General features: G+C 42.3%; 1 protein-coding gene across 3 annotated transcripts in view; it reads left to right on the forward strand.

Moving 5' to 3' along the window:
• Positions 1–21,742, forward strand: part of DDX60 (DExD/H-box helicase 60) — a 422,428-nt gene that overhangs the window by 101,225 nt on the left and 299,461 nt on the right. For all 3 annotated transcript variants that reach the window (XM_063920417.1, XM_063920418.1, XM_063920419.1), the window contains 5 exons: positions 3,634–3,749; positions 5,720–5,889; positions 13,798–14,050; positions 15,651–15,811; positions 16,214–16,369. In XM_063920417.1, coding sequence (XP_063776487.1) covers positions 3,634–3,749; positions 5,720–5,889; positions 13,798–14,050; positions 15,651–15,811; positions 16,214–16,369 — 856 coding nt within the window. The remainder of the gene's footprint in view (positions 1–3,633; positions 3,750–5,719; positions 5,890–13,797; positions 14,051–15,650; positions 15,812–16,213; positions 16,370–21,742) is intronic.

Raw genomic sequence — 21,742 nt, forward strand, 5'->3', positions numbered from 1 at the left:
ATAGGGGCGTGGCTTCACGGGAAGGGGCGTGGCAACAAAATAATAGCAATTCATACTACGGTGCACAGTAGTCTCCATTATTCAAATTACGCTGCACAGTAGCGCCACTACACCAGGTAGAGCCCCTTTTATACATTACAGCAGACAGCATCCCCCTTTTTACACATTGCGGCAGCCAGTCCCCCTTTTTACACATTGCGGCAGCCAGTCCCCCTTTTTACACATTGCGGCAGCCAGGACCCCTTTTTACACATTACGGCAGCCAGTCCCCCTTTTTACACATTGCGGCAGCCAGGACCACTTTTTACACATTGCGGCAGACGGGACCCCTTTTTACACATTGCGGCAGATGGGACCCCTTTTCACGCATTGCGGCAGGTGGGACCCCTTTTTACGCATTGCGGCAGCCGGGACCCCTTTTTACGCATTGCGGCAGCCAGTCCCCCTTTTTACATATTGCGGCAGACGGGACCCCTTTTTACACATTGCGGCAGCCAGGACCCCTTTTTACACATTACGGCAGCCAGTCCCCCTTTTTACACATTGCGGCAGCCAGGACCACTTTTTACACATTGCGGCAGATGGGACCCCTTTTTACGCATTGCGGCAGATGGGACCCCTTTTTACGCATTGCGGCAGCCGGGACCCCTTTTTACGCATTGCGGCAGCCAGTCCCCCTTTTTACATATTGCGGCAGACGGGACCCCTTTTTACACATTGCGGCAGATGGGACCCCTTTTTACACATTGCAGCAGATGGGACCCCTTTTTACACATTGCAGCAGATGGGACCCCTTTTTACACATTGCAGGAGAGAGAGAGAGACAGAGAGAGAGAGAGAGAGAGAGAGAGAGAGAGAGAGACATACTTACCTTCTCCCCGCTTACAGGCTCCTCGTGCAGCTCCCTCTCGGTGCAGTGTGAAGTCAGTTGAGAAGGAGGAGGAGGGAGGGGGAGCAGAGAGCAGCAGCAGCGCTATTTGATTAGTAGTAAGCGCTGCTGCAGCATCCCCCTCTCCTTCTGTATTGGCTGCCCGGCGCTGCTGTGGATGCTGGGATGCATCCACAGCAGCGCCAGGCAGCCAATACAGAAGGAGAGGGGGATGCTGCAGCGGCGCTTACTACCAATCAAATAGCGCTGCTGCGGCTCTCTGCTCCCCCTCCCTCCTCCTCCGCTGCCCGGCGCTCCTGTCTTCTCTCCTCCAGCGCGGCGCACGGCGCAGTTCAGAGGCGGCATGTAATGAGTCAATTTGACTCATTACATGCCGCTGGCCGTGCGCCCCCAGGGCAACTGCGCTGTGTGCCAAGCCCCCTTGGCACACACGTAGTTACGGCCCTGCTCCCCTTAGTCCCTCGATGCAGTGAGCCTGTTGCCAGCAGGTCTCACTGAAAATAAAAAACCTAAACTAAAACTTTCACTAAGAAGCTCAGGAGAGCCCCTAGTGTGCACCCTTCTCGTTCGGGCACAAAAATCTAACTGAGGCTTGGAGGAGGGTCATGGGGGGAGGAGCCAGTGCACACCAGATAGTCCTAAAGCTTTCTTTAGATGTGCCCAGTCTCCTGCGGAGCCGCTTATCCCCATGGTCCTTACGGAGTTCCCAGCATCCACTAGGACGTCAGAGAAATATATATTCATTTATGCTGTGCCATCGATAGCAGGAAACCATCTGGTTCTCTCCCATCGATGGGAAAAGCATTCCACATCGGGAATAAACCGTTGATGATTATGAATAATCAATGGTTAATGGACATCCCTAGGAGCAGTGTGATGCTGCTCAGGGTCATGGCTGCTGCTGTGCCTGACTGCCTGTGAGACTGATGCAGAATCAGTAGAGATGGATCAGATTTATTGATTCATTCAGTGCAGCTCAGTAGCTGACACACTCCCAAGAGGTCTGAGTCACTCCCTCCACGAGTCCTGGCAATGCCAGCAGTCTCTACACTCACTGCATGTGTACAGTCTGCAATGCATTACAAAAGAGCAGTGTAGCCTCGTCGAGACACTCCACTGAGCTGAGTCATGTGTCTCAACTCACTTCAGTGCATCTCCTTGCCTATGACTAGACCGAACTAGAGCAGCCCGTTGTAGCCCCGCCCACTGCTTGGGTCAGAGGAGCATGTGCTGGGCTCCACCAATCCGGGCTCAGCACATGCTCCTCTGAACTCCACTGTCTGAAATCACCATAGCAGCAGTGAGCCTATGCTGCTGCTGCTCGGTATCCCCACCAGGCCAGTAAGCTCTGTGGCAACTGCTGTATAAAGAACAGCTGAGCCACCGAGGAGAAACGGAGCGCGGGCAGCAAAATGCTGCTCTGCTAACCGTTAGTTTTGCTGACTGTGTGAGGGCCCGGGGATGTCCACCCCTGTCGCCCCTCCTGTAATCCTGCTCTGAGAAAACTACATTTTCTCTAAGCTTTTCTACAGAAATAACTACAAGGGTTGTTGTTTATTTGGGTACTGCAATAGCATACCCTATAGTGGATGTATCTTGAATTTTTTTTTAATGCATCTTGGGGGTTATTTGGGTGTGGAAGTAAACCAAAAAGCGAGCAACTGGGCAAAACCATGTTGCACTGCAGGTGGGGCAGATGTAACAAGAGCAGAGAGAGTTAGATTTGGGTGGGGTGTGTCCAAATTGAAATTGAAATTGCAGTGTAAAGTTAAAGCTGTCTAACATTTGTGGGCTACATGCAAAAGCAGCCAGTATTTACCCTGCACATGAAAAATATAAATGTATTTCCTCCCCTTACATTGCAAAATGGTTTGTTCCAGAGAAAAAGTAATGTGCATTTTCTGCCTTGCTTCCAAATCTGAATCAGGCCCTTTATGTCTGTTTTTTATGTAAAATGTGTGCAACTCAACATGAGGCCCAGGGTGTGCAGGAATAGTCTCAGCACACATGTGATGCTATAAAGTTTCCAGTTCTAACAGAAAAAAATACATACAATACATGCATACACTATGTATTGCTATATTGTCAGTAAATCTGTACCTTAAGAGAATTTGGACTGAATGTGTGGGACTCCATCAACCATACAAATTGATCAACATATGTCCAGCTGGTATCCGAACTCCAGGTAGACACCAAAAAGATCGACACACCTTAGGTCGACACCAATTGGTCGACACACCTTAGGTCGACACCTGCAATAGGTCGACATGGACAAAAGGTCAACATGAGTTTTTCACATTTTTTTCTACTTTTTCATACTCTACGATCCACGTGTACTACAGTTGGGAACGTTAACCTGTGCTGAGCGCAGCGAGACACCTTGCCTGAAGCTCGCTCGCCATGCGAGGGGACACGGTGCACCAATTGAAGTTCCCGGTCACTCTACAAAGAAAACGACACAAAAAAACAAAAAAACCTCATGTCGACCTTTTTTCATGTCGACCTTTCGTCCATGTCGACCTATTTCAGGTGTCGACCTAAGGCGTGTCGACCTTTTTGGTGTCGACCTGGAGTCCCAGACCCGTCCAGATTATATGTTTCCAGTCACAAACACAGAACCTGACTCTAATGCTAGAGTTACAGCAGAGTTACAGCATTATTACCTGTTCATTGTAAAGAGCTATAATATGTACGCAGCTGTTCCCTTTTCATTGTCATATGCTTGTTGTAATTATTACATTTAGTGATTACCCTGGTATTAATCCTCGGGCAAGAACAAAATCATACGATGATCTTAGGCACTGGCACACAGGACGGGCACTCACTGATGACTATGACAGGACAAAGCATGAACACAACCGTAAGGAAAAAATACTCTTAAATCACATACTCATAATACTGTAGTTAGAGATGTGTGGTTCAGTTCTTTAGAAATCCGGAACAGATCTGAACTGAAAAAAGTCTGTGTTCAGATCTTCCTGTGGTTCGGAATTTTTATTTTAAATATGAATTTCTGGGTTTTGGATTACAAAAATGACATTATTTTAGCTGTTTTAATCCCTTTTCAAGAAATCCACCACCCAAGGTTTTGATTTTAAATACAAATTCTGAACCCTAAATACTTGAGCGTAGTTTTGCAAAACCAAAACACGCAACTTTGCATATTTCTACATAACCCTACAATGTTGGCATCCAAACATGTGCCAATTCAGCATGTAGCATTTGCTTACTTTTATTTACACATTTTGTGTGTTAGCAATAGGAAGGACTCATCCAGAGGCCTATTTTTTTATCAAGGGCCTATTGTTGTGTCAGTTGATACTTAGCCACTAAAGTAATCCAGTATTGCTCCAGGGCGAGGATAGCTGCTCTGAAATGCAGTTGTCCCCGCAATCCCTAACATTTGCAGTTACACCGTTAATTAGTAGCGACATAGCTTTACACTGCCAAACCCGACCCAGTAGTGTTATTGTGTGAACCAAGTTTATGTGATGCGCTATTTTCACAAATATATATATATATATACAGGTTGAGTATCCCTTATCCAAAATGCTTGGGACCAGAGGTATTTTGGATATGGGATTTTTCCGTATTTTGGAATAATTGCATACCATAATGAGATATCATGGTGATGGGACCTAAATCTAAGCACAGAATGCATTTATGTTACATATACACCTTATACACACAGCCTGAAGGTCATTTTAACCAATATTTTTTATAAATTTGTGCATTAAACAAAGTGTGTCTACATTCACACAATTCATTTATGTTTCATATACACCTTATACACACAGCCTGAAGGTCATTTAATACAATATTTCTAATAACTGTGTATTAAACAAAGTTTGTGTACATTGAGCCATCAAAAAACAAAGGTTTCACTGTCACACTCTCACTCAAAAAAGTCTGTATTTCGGAATATTCCGTATTTTGGAATATTTGGATATGGGATACTCAACCTGTATGTATATATATATATATATATGAGGTGCGGTTGTATGGATGCATACAACTCTGCATATGGGTGAATATCTGCATTTATTTCCATGCGTTCAATGCAGATGCAATTGCGGACGACTTGTGTGCAACTATGAATCTGCCCTTATATGTGGTGGAGAATAGAGAGATTCCGTTTATTTTAAACTAATGCTATCATTAATCCTTTCAGTGCTAAGAATGACTGCAGAAGCTCTAAGGGAGATAAAACATACACATACACACAACCACTAAGGGGTCAAATTATTACAAAGAGGAGACTCAGTGAGAGAGGGGCATGATTATGTCAGCACTTCAGTGCTGAATGATGTCATCGCAGCAATGGATGATGACATAATCATGCCCCTTTCTCACCAAGCCTTCTCTCTCCTATTATATGGCCCCTTAGTGATTATTTTCTGGTGACCACCAGACAATAACCCCATACTACAGACAGCATTAAGGAATCCAGTGATTGGAGTTTTAATATACTCATGTGTGATTTCATGTGATATAGTAGAATGGGCTACTATATGAATCATACACATTTTATGTATTTTATTCAAACATCTAAAAAATGAATTATCATTTTATATGTAGATTGTGTTAAGAAAATCAGATATTTGCTGTTTTGGATGTGTGGATTAATGTTGAAAGCAAGAACTACAAACTATTTCTTGTGTATTAAAAAAGAAAACAAAACACATTTGTTTTTAGTTTTCTTTCTTAAAATTTCAATAAAAATAAATATTTTTATCATCTTGGGCAAATTTTGTCATGTCAGGAGGAACAATCAAACTAATACCATTTTTAAAAACTCTTCTAATAAATTGTACATCACATTTTTGACAGATGAAGTCAAAGACAAGTTTCAGCTGAAACAGTATCAAAAACTCCAAAGGTCTCAGTATATCTATGGACAATCTTTAGGCATCAAAGCATCTAAAAAGATTGTATTGCAAACTGAACAAGAACAAGAGAAACATGTTTATAAGGCTTCTGGAAAGAAGAAAGAACCCCAGGTGAGTCTATTGATAAAACTATGATACCGTGAAATAGCCTTGATAAGAAAAATATTTAAAATACTGAGCTAAAAAGAAGATTCAATTTTTTTGTGTTTTTATTCTTCTAAATAATCTTCTAGAGGAGCAGGTTAAGAAATCATCTTACTAAGTTGTAACTGGTGAGGCCACCACTGTTTTACACAAAGTTATTCACGTCCAGGTTTGCTAATCAGTGATGCAAGTAGTTAGGTACTGCACACAGAAAGCATGCCAGGTAGCAAACAATGCAATGAGATTTCTCTATGCAAGGAGTCTCCCAAGGTGCCTACCTCTACTAACCTGCAATTTACAACAATTATATTATACATATGTAAATAACCTGAGCATACCAATAGATGGATCAAAGATCTACGTAACAAAGATCTACCTAACAATTTTGCTAAGGAAAGTATTACAAACAATAAAAAGTTTGTTTAATAATATAAATGGTAAGAGGTTAAAAAAATCGAATATAGGACCATTAAAAGGCAGGTTGGGTGTCTTGGTTAATGATGACAAAGATAAAGTAGAAATATTGAACACATTTTTTTCATCAGTGTTTACTAGAGAGGACCAGATGGTGGGAGTAGTGCACAGCAATAGCAATGATAACGTCCAGTTGCTGAGTACTTGTCTAAATGAGAAAGTAAAACAGAGAGGGATGGAATGTTCACCTATTTGGCGCAAAGCAGCCCGTACACTAAAAATATCAAAATAATTGTCACCACATCTATATAACAGAATAAAAAAATGGAAGGAGATATTAATCAGTATCCAGGGTGCTCTAACATAAAATATCACTATGTATAAACAGATAAAATGAAATAAAATACATCCCTTTTGTACAAAGATGACTGATAAATCCTGTTGATCTCCAATCCAAATAAAAGTTCAACTTGAATTCTGAGTTTTCCAACCCGTCTAAGATGGCTTCTCCAGGCTCATAAGAGAGGAAAAAACATAAAAAAACAACACATGTGTAGGCCAGCTTCATAAAAAATGGAGACATAAAACCTTTGACAAATCCAAAAGAAGGGAGCGTACCCCACTCTCACAAATTTAGGTAAGTATAAACACATTAAGGTATCTTTTGGTAGGTAAAAAAGGATGCTTCATACACTCTTCATCAGGCTGCATACACCATGTCCCTAGATTCGAAATAATTAGTTTGAATGGGATTCAATTGCTAGCGTACCCGACACTCACACAAGGTTTAGCTGGAAACTCATATAAAGGTATCTTTATTACTGGTATAAGACAGCCGAAAAGAAGAAGGAAGTGTATTTCCAAAAATATACAGATATTTATTATTACAGTCCAACATTTAAAAGAAGTCCACAACATTCAATAGTAGAATAAAATACAAAAAAATTAAATACAAAAAAAAAAAAAAAAAATGATATCCAATGCAGAAGGTATAAAACATTTTTTTCCTTGAGGCTACTCACAGTGCAATAGTCGACGCATTTCGGTCAAAGCTGACCTTTATCAAGACATATCTGCACTGAACGAAGCCCTGGTATTTATGGTACAAATAACCAATATGGAAGTAGCAGGAAATTACATCAGTGGTTTAGGCTCAAAATGATCAATCCATGAAAACAACCATAGATATAGCCCCACACAATCTTTTTTGATGATACCAGGGCCTCTCTCAGTGCAGATATGTCTTGATATGTCTATTTTTATATATATATTTTTTTTTTCTAGTGCACTACCCCTCCTTCTCCAATACTGCTCTTTCTCGACTGCTCTAATTTGTCACTTATCGATTTTGTGTATACCAGGGTGTGTAGTTGTTCCATCCGACATCATGCCTTTCAATGTGCTCTCTATGAATGTTAAGGTCTTGATCTCCCCAGCCAAACGTTCACTCCTATACAAAATGCTCAATACCCAACACGGGACATTGTGTTCCTTCAAGAAACTCATTTTAAAAGGGGATCTCACCCTTCGCTAATATCTAGATGCTTTACCATGGTTCTGTATTCTTCCCATGCCTCAAAGAAGAATGTGGCCATTATGCTACGGTCGTCAGTCCCCTCCTAGGCTCTTTCTACTACAGTGGATAAGGACAGGTAGTACATTATTATGGTGTGCCAAATGGGCCCTCAGATTGTGACTTTGGTAAACCTGTACAATGTACAATGTGGGCCAATGTAGCTTTTTCCGTAAACTCTTTCTTGATATTCAGTCATTCCATAGGGGTATCCTCTTGGTGTGTGGGGACTTTAATTCCGTAATTTCACCTGAGTTGGATAGAAGTGACCCATGACATTCCCTTCTTCCACATCCACCCCTGTGCAATCTTAGGATACACATTGCTGAGGCTGGTCTCTTCGATACATGGCGGGCGCATTACCTGACTTCCCGGGATTACACGTTCTTTTCCAATCCCCATGGTTCGTATTCACAAATTGACATGATTCTCAGTTATAGTGGGTTACTACAAAACTTAGCAAAAGTAGACATTGTTCCCAATGTTTGTTCTGACCATGCAATAGTTTTGGCTACCATTAATCTTCTAGACTCCCCGGGAGTCCGTCCTACCTAGCGGTTGAATAAGACTCTTCTTCGCATACCCCATTTTAAGGAACACATTAGATCCCAAATAGAGGATTACTTTAACAACAATGCCACTGACCAGGAGGGTCTCTAGAGAGGAGGGGGACCCGTGTGCAGACTCCGTGTGTAGGCTCCCTCCTTTCCCGTAGCCATCATGCCACTGCTAGCGCTCTGAGCGCTGTAGACTCTGGCAAGTGCCAGAGTGCAGCGCATGCGCAGGACTCCGAAAAATGTCCGCCGCATGCGCTGTAGACTCTGGCACTGTGCCAGAGTCTCTAGTGGTCAGTGCGCTAGCAGCAGCGCGATGGCCACGGGAGAGGAGGGGGCTCACACACGGTCAGCAATGGACTTTGGAAAGGTAAGTATAGAAGAAATGGGTGCAGTGGGTGCGGTGTGGGCCCCCCGGGACTCAGGGGCCCGTGTGCACCGCACACACTGCACCCATTATAGAAACTCCAATGCCACTGATGATGTCCCTACCCCACAATCTGGGAATCACATAAGGCAGTCATTCGAGGGGCAATGATTAAATATGCCACACATAGAAAGAAGCAACAGACTGAACAGATGACTACTCTCACATCTCAACTGACAAAGCTTGAGCGTGTACATAAGCAATCTTACTCCCCACAGGTCCTCCGTCAGATTCAAAGTATCAGGGGAGAGCTTCAAACCCTACTTGCTGAACATACAGAGAAATCACTTAGGTACCTGAATCAGAAATTTTATGAAAAAAGTAACAAACCTGATTCCATATTAGCAGCCAATGTTAGAGCTAAAAAAGCTTCACAGACCATCTTGGCTCTTAGAAACAGTTCAAATACTCTTAGCTATGACCCGGGCTGTATTAACAAATCCTTCTATACTTATTACATATCTCTTTATAATCTTGTAGAACCTGCTTGAGGCCCTGATCTGCCGTCCGCGGTGGCCCAAGAGTATCTAGATACCTGTAACCTCCCTCGCCTTCCTGCCTCCGCAGTAAGCAAGTTGAATTCCCCCATCTCAGTTGAGGAATTTGACGCACCCCTGAAATCTCAAAAACTGTCTAAAGCGCAGAGGCAGGACGGGTTCCCCATGTCGTACTATAAATCCTTTTATTGTTTATTGGCCCCCCACATGGTCACTGTTTTTAATAAAATAATGCTTGGTGACCGTTTTCATGCAGACTCCCTAAAACCGGTAATCATGGTACTACCCAAACCCGGGAAGGACCCGACTAGTTGTACTAGTTTCTCTTCTTAATGCAGACATTAAGTTATTTGCAAAGATTATAGCGGTTCGGTTGAATACATATCTGGTCCAATTGATTTACGCTGATCAAGTGGTATTTGTCCCGACTAGACAGGCCCTCAACAACATGAGGCGCACGGTCAACTTGATCACATTTATTGATAAACAGAAACTACAGTCAATTCTTCTGTCATTAGACACCCAGAAGGCCTTAGACCGCCTGTCCTGGCCATTTATGTTTCAAACCTTGCAATCCTATGGCTTTTGCGGTAACTTTCTGTCTGCAATACAAGCTTTGTACCACAATCCCTCTGCATCTGTCTCCACCAATGGGCTCTCTTCCCCCTCCTTCGGTTTAGGTAATGGCACCAGACAGGGATGTCCTTTATCGCCCCTCTTATATGCCCTTAGTATCGAACCCCTGGCGGCTCACATTAGGTTGGATCCAGATATCAAAGTGATCGCTGTCACAGGTACCCAATATAATATATTTCTTTTTGCAGATGATGTCCTGCTCTCTCTATCCTCCGTTCTGTCCTCCCTCCCTAACTTGCAGGCTACACTTTCGCTGTTTGGCAGGATATCGGGACACAAAGTTAATAGTACTAAATCCAAAGCACTTGCATTTCATCTCCCCACTGATACTGTGCAGCTTTTAGAAACACATTTTGAGTATATTTGCAGCCTCAATCCATCTGATACCTGGGGATCCAGTTCACAAAACATTATGATCAGCTATTCAAGGCCAATTTTGTCCCGTTTCTGCAAAGTATTAGGAAGGAGTTGGCTAAATGGGATCCCTTGTGTATTTCATGGACTTGTAGAATTAATTCTGTTAAAATGAATATTTTGACGTAGCTTTATCTGTTCCAGACCATCCCCATTGTAGTCCCGGCCTCATATCTCCATAAGGTGCAATCTATGTGTGCCAAATTTATTTGGTCGACCAAACATCCAAGACTTAGGCGACCTTGCCTCTCTAAATCTTCGACTGCTGGCGGTTTAGGCCTCCCTATATTTGAACGGTATTTCCAGGCTATGCAGTTGAGCCACATTACTTCCTGGTATTTGCCTGAGGGTTGTAGGAAGTGGGCTTTCCTGGAAAGTGAACTTATTAACTACTGCTCGGTTAGTTTCCTTCAATGGCTCCCTCCACACTTTAGACCAGCCTCGGTACGTGAAACCCCTTTCGTTCATTCTGTTTTGAAGGTGTGGGATAGTTTAAATAAGAAATTGGATTTATCCCTCCCCTCTGACTCCTTTCTGGCGTCATCCCCATTTTTCTATGGATTGTATATCCTCCTACATACACACTTGGGTTGAAGCGGGCATAAACAGGATCTTCCATATTTCGGGCGATTTTGCTCCATAAAATGTTTCAGCTGTATGTGAAAAATACGATATTCAGGAAACCCGGTATTTTGACTACTTGCAGATTACTAGCTTTGTGCGCTCTTTGAGTAAATCTGGTACACTTAGAAAGCCCCACCCATTTGAGAAAATTTGTATCTATGACCCAGGGTGCAGAGGTGTTATTTCCATTTCCTACTCTCTTCTGGCCGGCTCATCTCCCAAAGAACCATTTGAACTGGCTTGGGAACAAGACTTGGGAGTGAGTTTGGAGGAGGAGGAATGGTCAGAGATTAGGTGCTCGATTGCCAAGGCTACTAAAAACACGAATTTGAAAGAAAATGCCTTCAAAGTCTACTTAAGGTGGTATATGGTCTCAGAGAGATTACATCGTATCTTTCCAACAAGTTCAGATCTCTGCCGGAGACATTGAGCAGCCATGGGCTCTTTCTTAAATATGTGGTGGGATTGCCCTTTCATCTGTCCTTTTTGTAATAATACCATCACCCTTGCCTGGAACGTTCTCCAGATATTCACCCCCATTAGCCCCTCACATGCCTTATTGTGTAAACCATTGGAAGGGATCCCTAGACCCTTGAGTAGACTCTGCACTCATATTCTTAATGCTGCCAGGATATTAATAGCGATGCAATGGTGCAGCCCACTGCCCCATCTATGCAAACTGTGATAAACAACATTTGGTTTATAGCATCGATGGGATACCTCACTGCCCTACTTCAGGACTCAGTAGCTAAGTTTCAGGACACTTGGGGCCCATGGTACTGATATTTCCATAGACAACTTCTGGGTTCCTTATAACTTCTGATTCTAACTTGTTTTTAACTCTTTTCTATAGTTGTGAGTTTGTTGCTCTCCTTAACCCCACTTACTCTGCTCTACCCTCAGCAGTGTGGTATGCAGCAGTATTGTTCCCCCCTCTCCCCACCCTCTCCATTCCCAGTTCCCCTTCTAGTTCCCTTATTTAGTTGTTGCCATACTGTAGATTCGTTTTGCTATTCCCTCCACCCCCCCTAAAAAAAGAAAATAAAAAATAAGTGGATTTGACAGTGTTTGTTGTGTTTGGAATGTGCTTTATTGTTTATCTGTGTCATGGTACATCGAATTGTACTTTGCTATTGCTTTTTGTTGACTTCACTTGTATTGTACAGTTCAGTTCTACTTTCCACTTTTACAAATAAAGAAATAAAGAAATATATATATATATATATATATATATATATATAGAGTTCCAGAAAGAAACAGCGGCACTCGAGGGTTTAGTGAAAAATGCAAAATGTATTCAAAAGAAGTTACAAGAAGCCATATATATATATATAATTAAATTGGATTAGATAATTTTATAACTGAAAAAATATATATCCAAGGATATTACTTTTAAAATGAATGTATTTTAGAAACAGCACAAATGATATTTGTTAGACTTACAGCATAGCTTTATCTTTGTCTTTATAGTTAAATTAGTTACATACAGAATAGTGTAAGGATTATAATACAGGTTGAACTCGATGGACAATTTGTCTTTTTTCAACCTCATTAACTATGTTACTATAATTGCTAAACCCATGCAAGCTGTGAGTCTTTCTGTGGGGAACAGAACATTCTAGAGCAAAATGTGTTTGGATCAATTTATGAACAAAATATATTTTGTATATAACAACTCACAAATCTGGATATTCTTTTGATACCAGCCAAACATAAATCATCAGGAAGTGTTCATCCCACCTCCTACCAAAGGAAACCTGAGAAGAATACCATAGTATTAAATAACTGGGGCCCAAAAAATTATCATAACTTATCACTGCATATTGCAATAAGGAATATATTTTCTTTATTGAAGCATCAAGAATATATACTAGGTTCATTCAGGTGAGAAAAGAATTATATACAAATAAATACATTAGAATCCATGATGACAGCAAAACTTTAAAGCAAAACGATGACAAATTCAATATACAGAAATATACATTAGGTGGATTAGGTTCTGAATCAAGCTTTTTTTTTTGGAGATATTTATCAAAAATCCTTGCTGCCAGAGCAGCTCCGTTAGGCGCTTGTCCCAGTGTGGAGGTGGGCAGAAAAGTGAATACTATTGTTAGCATTTTATTGCCACTTTGCACATGCTGCCATCAGGCTGCCCAAATGCATAAAAACGGGTGTGGTCACAAGGAGAGAAGAAGCTGATGGGTGGAATGAGAAGATTTCTCTCTGACGCTGATGATAATGCCTTTGAAGATGTTATTAGCTAACTGGGCTAAGTTCTTGCTAAATTGAACCAGGCTGCATTCCCATAATAATAATAATAATAATAATAATAATGAATAGTAACTGTATGTACAGCACTGTAAAAGGGCTTTATTGTGCAGTGTGCCAGCCATCCTCCCTGATCTCATGATGTCATGCGGAGATGCATTTCTGGCATATCCTATGGTCCTTGCCAGCCGGATGCAGCAGGTGCCGTGGTTGAGTGGCGGTGTTGCACACAGGGTTCTCCGTAATGACACCTGTGTATGTATATAATGTGAATCTGCCATTTACACATGATGTTGGAGAAGAAATCCCTTAATAAATAGACCCCTGTATGACAGATTGAGATAGACCATATACTATGTTCCTTACAAAGATAGGACTTTTAGCAGGGATCCATTTGAGTTAAACACCCTAAGGTATTGTTACAGTAGATTTACATATAATAAATATAATAAATATGTATTTTTACAGATGAAAAAAAAGGACCAAATTATAGAAGAAAATCTTAAAAAGAATAAAGACAAAGAAGAAAACAAGGAGCTTCAACAATGGAAAACCCTGTCTTCATCTATGGAAAGAGAGATAAGGGGAAATTTCTTTTCTGGGATTAAAAATTATGAAACATTTATTAATTCACTGCAGACTACTAATGTGAAATATCAGGCACAACTGAGAATATTAACCATCTGCTTTGAAATTTGGCTTGAAGAGTGCAAAGCTAAATGTAGGTAGTTTTACTGTCTTTTTATATAACAGCTGATCAATTACAGTCGTAGACGTAACAAATAAGTATATCATGTTTATTTATGTAAACACTGTATAATGTCAATGGATGGAAATACACAGACATTCACTAACTAGCTGTGTATTGACAGTTTTTCAACTGCAACACATCACATTACTGGTGGTTTTCACCTTCAAGCCCCTGGATTTAAAGGGTGATCACTCAAACCACAGGCGATTTGTGGAGATTAAAAAGTACCAAACTACATGCAAGTTAAGATAAAACACCAGAAAAAAAAGATGGTTTTGAGATCTAGGTCAAACAGCATGTGGTGTGAGCAATCTTGTCTCTCACAACCACTTCGTATTTGCCTTTTTTTCCCCCAGAGATTTGTCAAACACAGGTTGATAAATTTCTTACCATGTAAAAAAAAAAGTAGGTACAACAATGTATAAAGTGATGCACTTTAGTAAATTTCATATGTCAACCCATTTATCTCCTATGATAGAGCTCACCTGCAGATGCTGAGTTTAATGTATACCTTCTGTTCACTATGAATGTGTGGAAGGGGGCAGCAAACCTTTCTGCTAATACATTTGCAGTAGTGCACACAGGGAGGGTTTCTGAGTACCCAGAAACCCCCCTGATCAGGCAAAATCTTGTTTTCAGAGACGGAGACAGCTGTGTCTCCATCTCAATAGAAACCGCAAACGTGGTAAACTGCGACTGTGATCACAGCAGGGAGCTCTGGTCGTTAGAGAATCTGGCCAGGGTAGCTTGATCTACGTTGGAGATGCCAAAAGAAATGGGAGACATCATACATATATTTTGGTCCTGTAAAAAATTAGGCACCTTTTGGGTAGAGATAGAAAGTCTTCTGAATCAAATCTTTGGGATTGAAATACAAATAACCCCCCAGATGGTGCTACTACATATATTCCACCAAAGTATTGGTAATATACAAAAATATTTATTGAGTCATGTCTTCATTGCCACCAGAGCAACTATTGCTCAATTATGGAGGCAAGAACAGATAGCAGGCACGCCGATGGTGATAAATAAAATTAATTATAGTTACAAAATGGAAACTTTAAATAAGACTCATGGTTCCGATATAGTGAAGAGGTGGCGTAACTGGGACCTGTTTATGGAACAAAGGGGAGATTTAATTTGATGGGACACTCAGGATTTTTTTGAGATTTGGGTATGTTGAAGTTTGGGATTACCCCATGTAAACTCAACAGGAGGAGTAGGTGATTATTAGTTAAGTGTAAAAGCATATGGCCCTGTATCATAATGTCTGTTTTATTTTGTAGTTGGTATTTTTTTTTCATGTATTTTAGCGGGAAACACACCCTCTTATGTGTAAAATGTATATTGTGAAACAAGAAATAAAAATGATATATAAAAACAAAAAACAAACCTAGCATGACCCATAACCACATGGGGCCTGATTCAGATATGGCTGGAGGGTGCATCGCTGCTGCTGTGGCTGGAGGGTGCATTGGTACTTTGTGATTCATGCCCACACTGCTGAAACATAAATGTATTATACATGGTGTCTGGTCTAAATTAAATTTTGTTTTTTTTTAAATTGCAGCTAAAAATCAAAGAGACATAAATATTGTTGTGGAAATAATAAAGATCATTCAGGCAATCATGATACAAGATACTTTAAAAAAGGAAGATCAACACCGGATAGCTACTTATCTTGCAAAACTGGGATTCCAGAACTTGGCCTGTTCATTGACGTCACCTGAGGTATAAATTATTGTAGTATTCCCACAAATAACAGAATAAATAAAAATATCTCCTATAATTACTGTCTTCTCACATATTTTGATTATTATCTTTAATTAATTTGTAATTGTACTTTTTTATTGCCAATATTAGTATCGGTAAAATGAATACAGTATTAGTCATCTCAGCCTTTAGTAAATAGCACACAACAGTAAAGACCCACCTGACGTACATTTCTACAGATGTTGCTATTTAAGTTTTTATTTTATTTTATATTGACATTGTAGGGTAGATTTACTAAAGTAATAAAACAGGAGTGGAGGTGTTGCTAATAGCATCTAATCAGGTTCTGTCTATCATTTCTAGAAATGCAATATAGTTTACTTCAGTCTTTATCATCTTTATTTCCTCCATGAAATACAGTTACTCAGCACAAAGGATGGAAAGAAAGAGAGCAGATATGCAGTGGAAGTTGGTTCCGTTCGTTTCCAGATGCAGTATATGGGGCCACACTTACTGAGAGATGAGAGAAGTGACCCTGACCCAAGGGTGCAGCACTTCATACCAGACACATGGCAGGTAATGAGCACAAGTAACTGCAGATTATTGTCAAACTTGTCTTTTATCCATTTGAAGTATTTCCTATTGAATGTTCCCCTTGAGCTACATTTGCTTTGTCAAGAAATATTATTAGTTATAGCTTGATACAGCTCAGATGTTTTTCTTTGCCATTTGATCAAACATTAACTTCAATATTCTCAACTCCACAAGTTGGTTGATATTTGAAAAAAAAATATGGGTGAAATAAGCAGAGTAACCATCAAAGTAACCATTATTACAATAATCAGGGGCATAGCGTGGGCAGAGCAGGTGGAACGTGTGCTTTGGGCACCAGGGCCAGCTGGGGGCACCATCTGGGATGCTTATGTGTGCCCTTTCTAGAACTTAATAGACCATTGAGGAAGGGAAGTAGTGTATTACAGTAGTTGCATGGAGAGCTGCTGGCTGTTGGTGTCTAGCCAGGTTCAACTTCTGACAGCACTCCACAAAAATTAGGTAATTAAACATTTTAATTTGGTGGCAGTGCGGGTATGTTGGTGTGAAGGGGTGGAGTATGTTGGTGTGCAGGAGGGGGGCATGTTATTGTGCAGGGGAGAATATATGAAGGGGGCAGAGGCATTACTAGTGGGGTGCAGACCTCATCCAGATGTCACTCTTCCAGTGGGTGACACCAAATTGCCAGTTCCTCTGCAGTGACTGAGAGCTGGGTTCTGCACTGTGACATTAGCGTGCAGTGCCTGGCTACTGTCACTGAGGAGGAGCCTTTAGTGCAAGCAGAATCTCCAGGGGGCAGCCCATCATCTCTGGTAATGCTGCCCATGCCCCCCGGAGTGATGTAAATGGAAGCTGCTTCCCGGGAGGTCCCACGCCCTACATGCTAAACCACATACCCTTTTCCAGCAAAGGTGCCACCGACCCAGGTGCTGACACTGGAAGGGGCATTTTGGGGTACATGGGAGTGCTTATCAGTGTGCAGGGGGGAATGTGTGCAGGGGGCATGCTGAAAAACATTTGAGAAAAGCTGGTACCACTAAGGGTCATTGTTATCACCACCACACCAAAATGGAAGGTGTTCCACCATAGCATACACTCTCCCCGGGTGCCATTGCTTCAGGCTATACCTCTTACTGTAGGTAAAATAAGACTACTTTAAAGACATGGAAAACAGGATACAGGAAGATACAATACTACAGAAGCAGTTCTCAAACGGGGTGCCTTGGCACCCTAGGGTGCAGCGGGGCATTTGCTGAGGTGGAATTTCAGGTCCAGGATGTTTTGAAATGATATATGGTCTATGTGATAGGCAAATCCAGACCGTGGCTTACAATCATAAAATATGTGGACAAACAGAAGCAGGATCGCTAATGTGATCCATACTGAATAACTCAGCGTATGCTTAATGTATTCTGACTTCTGTGCTACTAACTGCGCTAGTTTGGCGTGAACATCACCCACCCATCTCACCTGCGCTTTGATTTTGTAACATTTTCTGCATGCTGACTTTGTACTGCAGTGGAAAGCTCTGGTGTGATCCTGTTTTCTTCCCTCCTTTCCCTTTGTCTGATTACTTAGCTTGCACCAGAGATGGATTAAGGGCAACATTGACCTGGGGCTGAAAGTATTCAAAGTTCTATTGTGAGAAATGGGGGAGGTGTGATTAGTGTTATGTGGGTGTGGTCAGAGCCATCTGGGGGTGTACACCCCTTCACTATAAGCTCCAATGTCTCCCTACATATGTAAAAATATAAAAAATTGCATAATTTTGTGTGGAAATTAGAAATGCAATCTTGATAGTTATGATTTATGGTTGACCATGTGGCCAGCTAGTGGCTAGTGATCATCATGCTGCCATGATGATGGGCCTATTTTTATGTGGAGGCCTGGCGTTGTAGCTCCATCTGACCCATTGTTAATTGCGCTAGTACTGTAAGTAGAGAGTACCAATATGTCCTGGATGCAATAGAGCAATAGGAAACCTACTTGATTTAGCTGAATATGGGACTGCAGTAGGTTAAAATCACGGCATATGGGTTTAGTTGGTAATACATTACACCTAGACTTCTGTTACAGCAGCTTTTGTTACAAGGTTCAGGAGGTGTCTGAGGAGTCCAGTAACTGAAAACAGTATAAAGAGAGAGACACTAGAATTCTGAGGATTCTCTTGAAATCTGTGATATACTGTATTTGATATGGGTGATTTCAAGACCCTTCTTTGTCTCCTACTTCACTCTCTTTGGACACGACACCACAACAACTAATATTGCATTGTATCAGTCATTATCAAGATCAGTTGTGAATTAAAGGCATCAACAACAACGAAAATAAATGTATTGGGTGGCTTAGTCACACTACACATCCATCTGGTAACTGTACCCATTGGAACTGAGACAGAGTTACCACAATTCATCTAAAATGCCTCCCACATTGCATGTGCATAACAAAATGTGTATATTTGCTTATATGCATTGTTAAACACAACTTTGCAGTCGGACCGACACTTTCTGCATGCTTGTCTTTACAGTTGTCATCATCATCATCACCTCACACCAACCCTATCTCTAGTGCAAGAGATCCATCTGAAAACCGGCATAATTATGCTTCTGAGAGTCGATTACGCCCTTTCAGCTTTAAATCAAGTTACAACTCTGCATCACCCATTATAGGGCCTAATTCAGATCTGATCACAGCAACAAATTTGTTAGCTAATGGGCTAAACCATGTGCACTGCAGGTGGGGCAGATATAACATGTGCAGAGAGAGTTATACCCCTTTCAGACTGACAAGAGCCGGGTCGCACCCAGGAATGTGTAGACGGGTGCTTCCCAGGTGTGACCCGGCTTGAGACCCCTTCAGACTCACGGCCCGACCCGGCACTGATGTTACCGGAGGCGGTGCTTGGACATAATCGTCTCCTATGTAGAGAATGGGTGCAGGGTCGCCTTGACCCGGCATACCCGTTCACACTGCGCGCATCCCGGGATGATCCAGGATTCAACCCTGGTCGAGACCTGAAATGAAATACTGGGACGCTCGTCCCGGGATATTGCTCCTGTACCCTTTCACACAATTTCCCAGGTTGATGCGCGTTCATGTGCAATAACCTGGGAATTTTTTGTCAGTCTGAAAGGGGTATTAGAGTTAGGTGGGGTGTGTTCAAACTGAAATCTAAATTGCAGTGTCAAATAAAGCAGCCAGTATTTACCCTGCGCAGAAACAATTTAACCCGTGTCCTATCTCCTGATGCAACAATGTTTATATACCTGGTACTTGAGATTACATAAAGGATAAAAAAAAGGGGCAGACTAGATGGGCAAAGTGGTTCTTCTCTGCCGTCAAATTCTATGTTTCTATGTAACCCACCCAAATCTAACTCTCTCTGCACATGTTATATCTGTCCCACCTGCAGTGCACATGGTTTTGCCCATTAGCTAACAAATTTGCTGCTGCAATCTTATCTGAATTACCCCCCATTGTATACGTTCAGCTCTGGAGTATGTGCATTGTGAAAATATGGAAGATGTTTGCAAAATTATTTGCATGCAACTCTGCATATGTCCCATTATGTTTGCAAGCAGGCACAAATGAGTCACAATATAATGAGCATTTCTCTGACGTCCTAAGTGGATGCTGGGGACTCCGTCAGGACCATGGGGATTAGCGGCTCCGCAGGAGACAGGGCACAAAAGTAAAAGCTTTAGGATCAGGTGGTGTGCACTGGCTCCTCCCCCTATGACCCTCCTCCAAGCCTCAGTTAGATTTTTGTGCCCGGCCGAGAAGGGTGCAATCTAGGTGGCTCTCCTAAAGAGCTGCTTAGAGTAAAAGTTTGTTAGGTTTTTTATTTTCAGTGAGTCCTGCTGGCAACAGGCTCACTGCTACGAGGGACTTAGGGGAGAGAAGTGAACTCACCTGCGTGCAGGATGGATTGGCTTCTTAGGCTACTGGACACCATTAGCTCCAGAGGGAGTCGGAACACAGTTCTCACCCTGGGGTTCGTCCCGGAGCCGCGCCGCCGACCCCCTTGCAGATGCCGAAAAGTGAAGAGGTCCAGAAACGGCGGCAGAAGACTCTTCAGTCTTCATAAGGTAGCGCACAGCACTTCAGCTGTGCGCCATTGTTGTCAGCACACTTCATAGCAGCGGTCACTGAGGGTGCAGGGCGCTGGGGGGGGCGCCCTGGGCAGCAATGATAGTACCTTATTCTGGCTAAAAATACATCACATATAGCCCCTGGGGGCTATATGGATGTATTTAACCCCTGCCAGGTCTCAGAAAAACGGGAGAAGAAGCCCGCCGAAAAGGGGGCGGGGCCTATTCTCCTCAGCACACAGCGCCATTTTCCCTCACAGAAATGCTGGTGGGAAGGCTCCCAGGCTCTCCCCTGCACTGCACTACAGAAACAGGGTTAAAACAGAGAGGGGGGGGCACTTATTTGGCGATATGTATATATATATTAAAATGCTATAAGGGAAAAACACTTATATAAAGGTTGTCCCTGTATAATTATAGCGTTTTTGGTGTGTGCTGGCAAACTCTCCCTCTGTCTCCCCAAAGGGCTAGTGGGGTCCTGTCCTCTATCAGAGCATTCCCTGTGTGTGTGCTGTGTGTCGGTACGTGTGTGTCGACATGTATGAGGACGATGTTGGTGAGGAGGCGGAGCAATTGCCTGAAATGGTGATGTCACTCTCTAGGGAGTCGACACCGGAATGGATGGCTTATTTAAGGAATTACGTGATTTTGTCAACACGCTGCAAGGTCGGTTGACGACATGAGCCGGCCGGCAAACAAATTAGTACCTGTCCAGGCGTCTCAAACACCGTCAGGGGCTGTAAAACGCTAATTTACCTCAGTCGGTCGACACAGACACAGACACGGACACTGACTCCAGTGTCGACGGTGAAGAAACAAACGTATTTTCCTTTAGGGCCACACGTTACATGTTAAGGGCAATGAAGGAGGTGTTACATATTTCTGATACTACAAGTACCACAAGAAGGGTATTATGTGGGGTGTGAAAAAACTACCTGTAGTTTTTCCTGAATCAGATAAATTAAATGAAGTGTGTGATGATGCGTGGGTTTCCCCCGATAGAAAATTATTGGCGGTATACCTTTTCCCGCCAGAAGTTAGGGCGCGTTGGGAAACACCCTTTAGGGTGGATAAGGCGCTCACACGCTTATCAAAACAAGTGGCGGTACCGTCTCCAGATAGGGCCGCCCTCAAGGAGCCAGCTGAGAGGCTGGAAAATATCCTAAAAAGGTATATACACACATACTGGTGTTATACTGCGACCAGCGATCGCCTCAGCCTGGATGTGCAGCGCTGGGGTGGCTTGGTCGGATTCCCTGACTGAAAATATTGATACCCTTGACAGGGACAGTATTTTATTGACTAT

This window comes from Pseudophryne corroboree, chromosome 1, assembly GCF_028390025.1.
Source record: "Pseudophryne corroboree isolate aPseCor3 chromosome 1, aPseCor3.hap2, whole genome shotgun sequence".
Classification (NCBI taxonomy): domain Eukaryota; kingdom Metazoa; phylum Chordata; class Amphibia; order Anura; family Myobatrachidae; genus Pseudophryne; species Pseudophryne corroboree.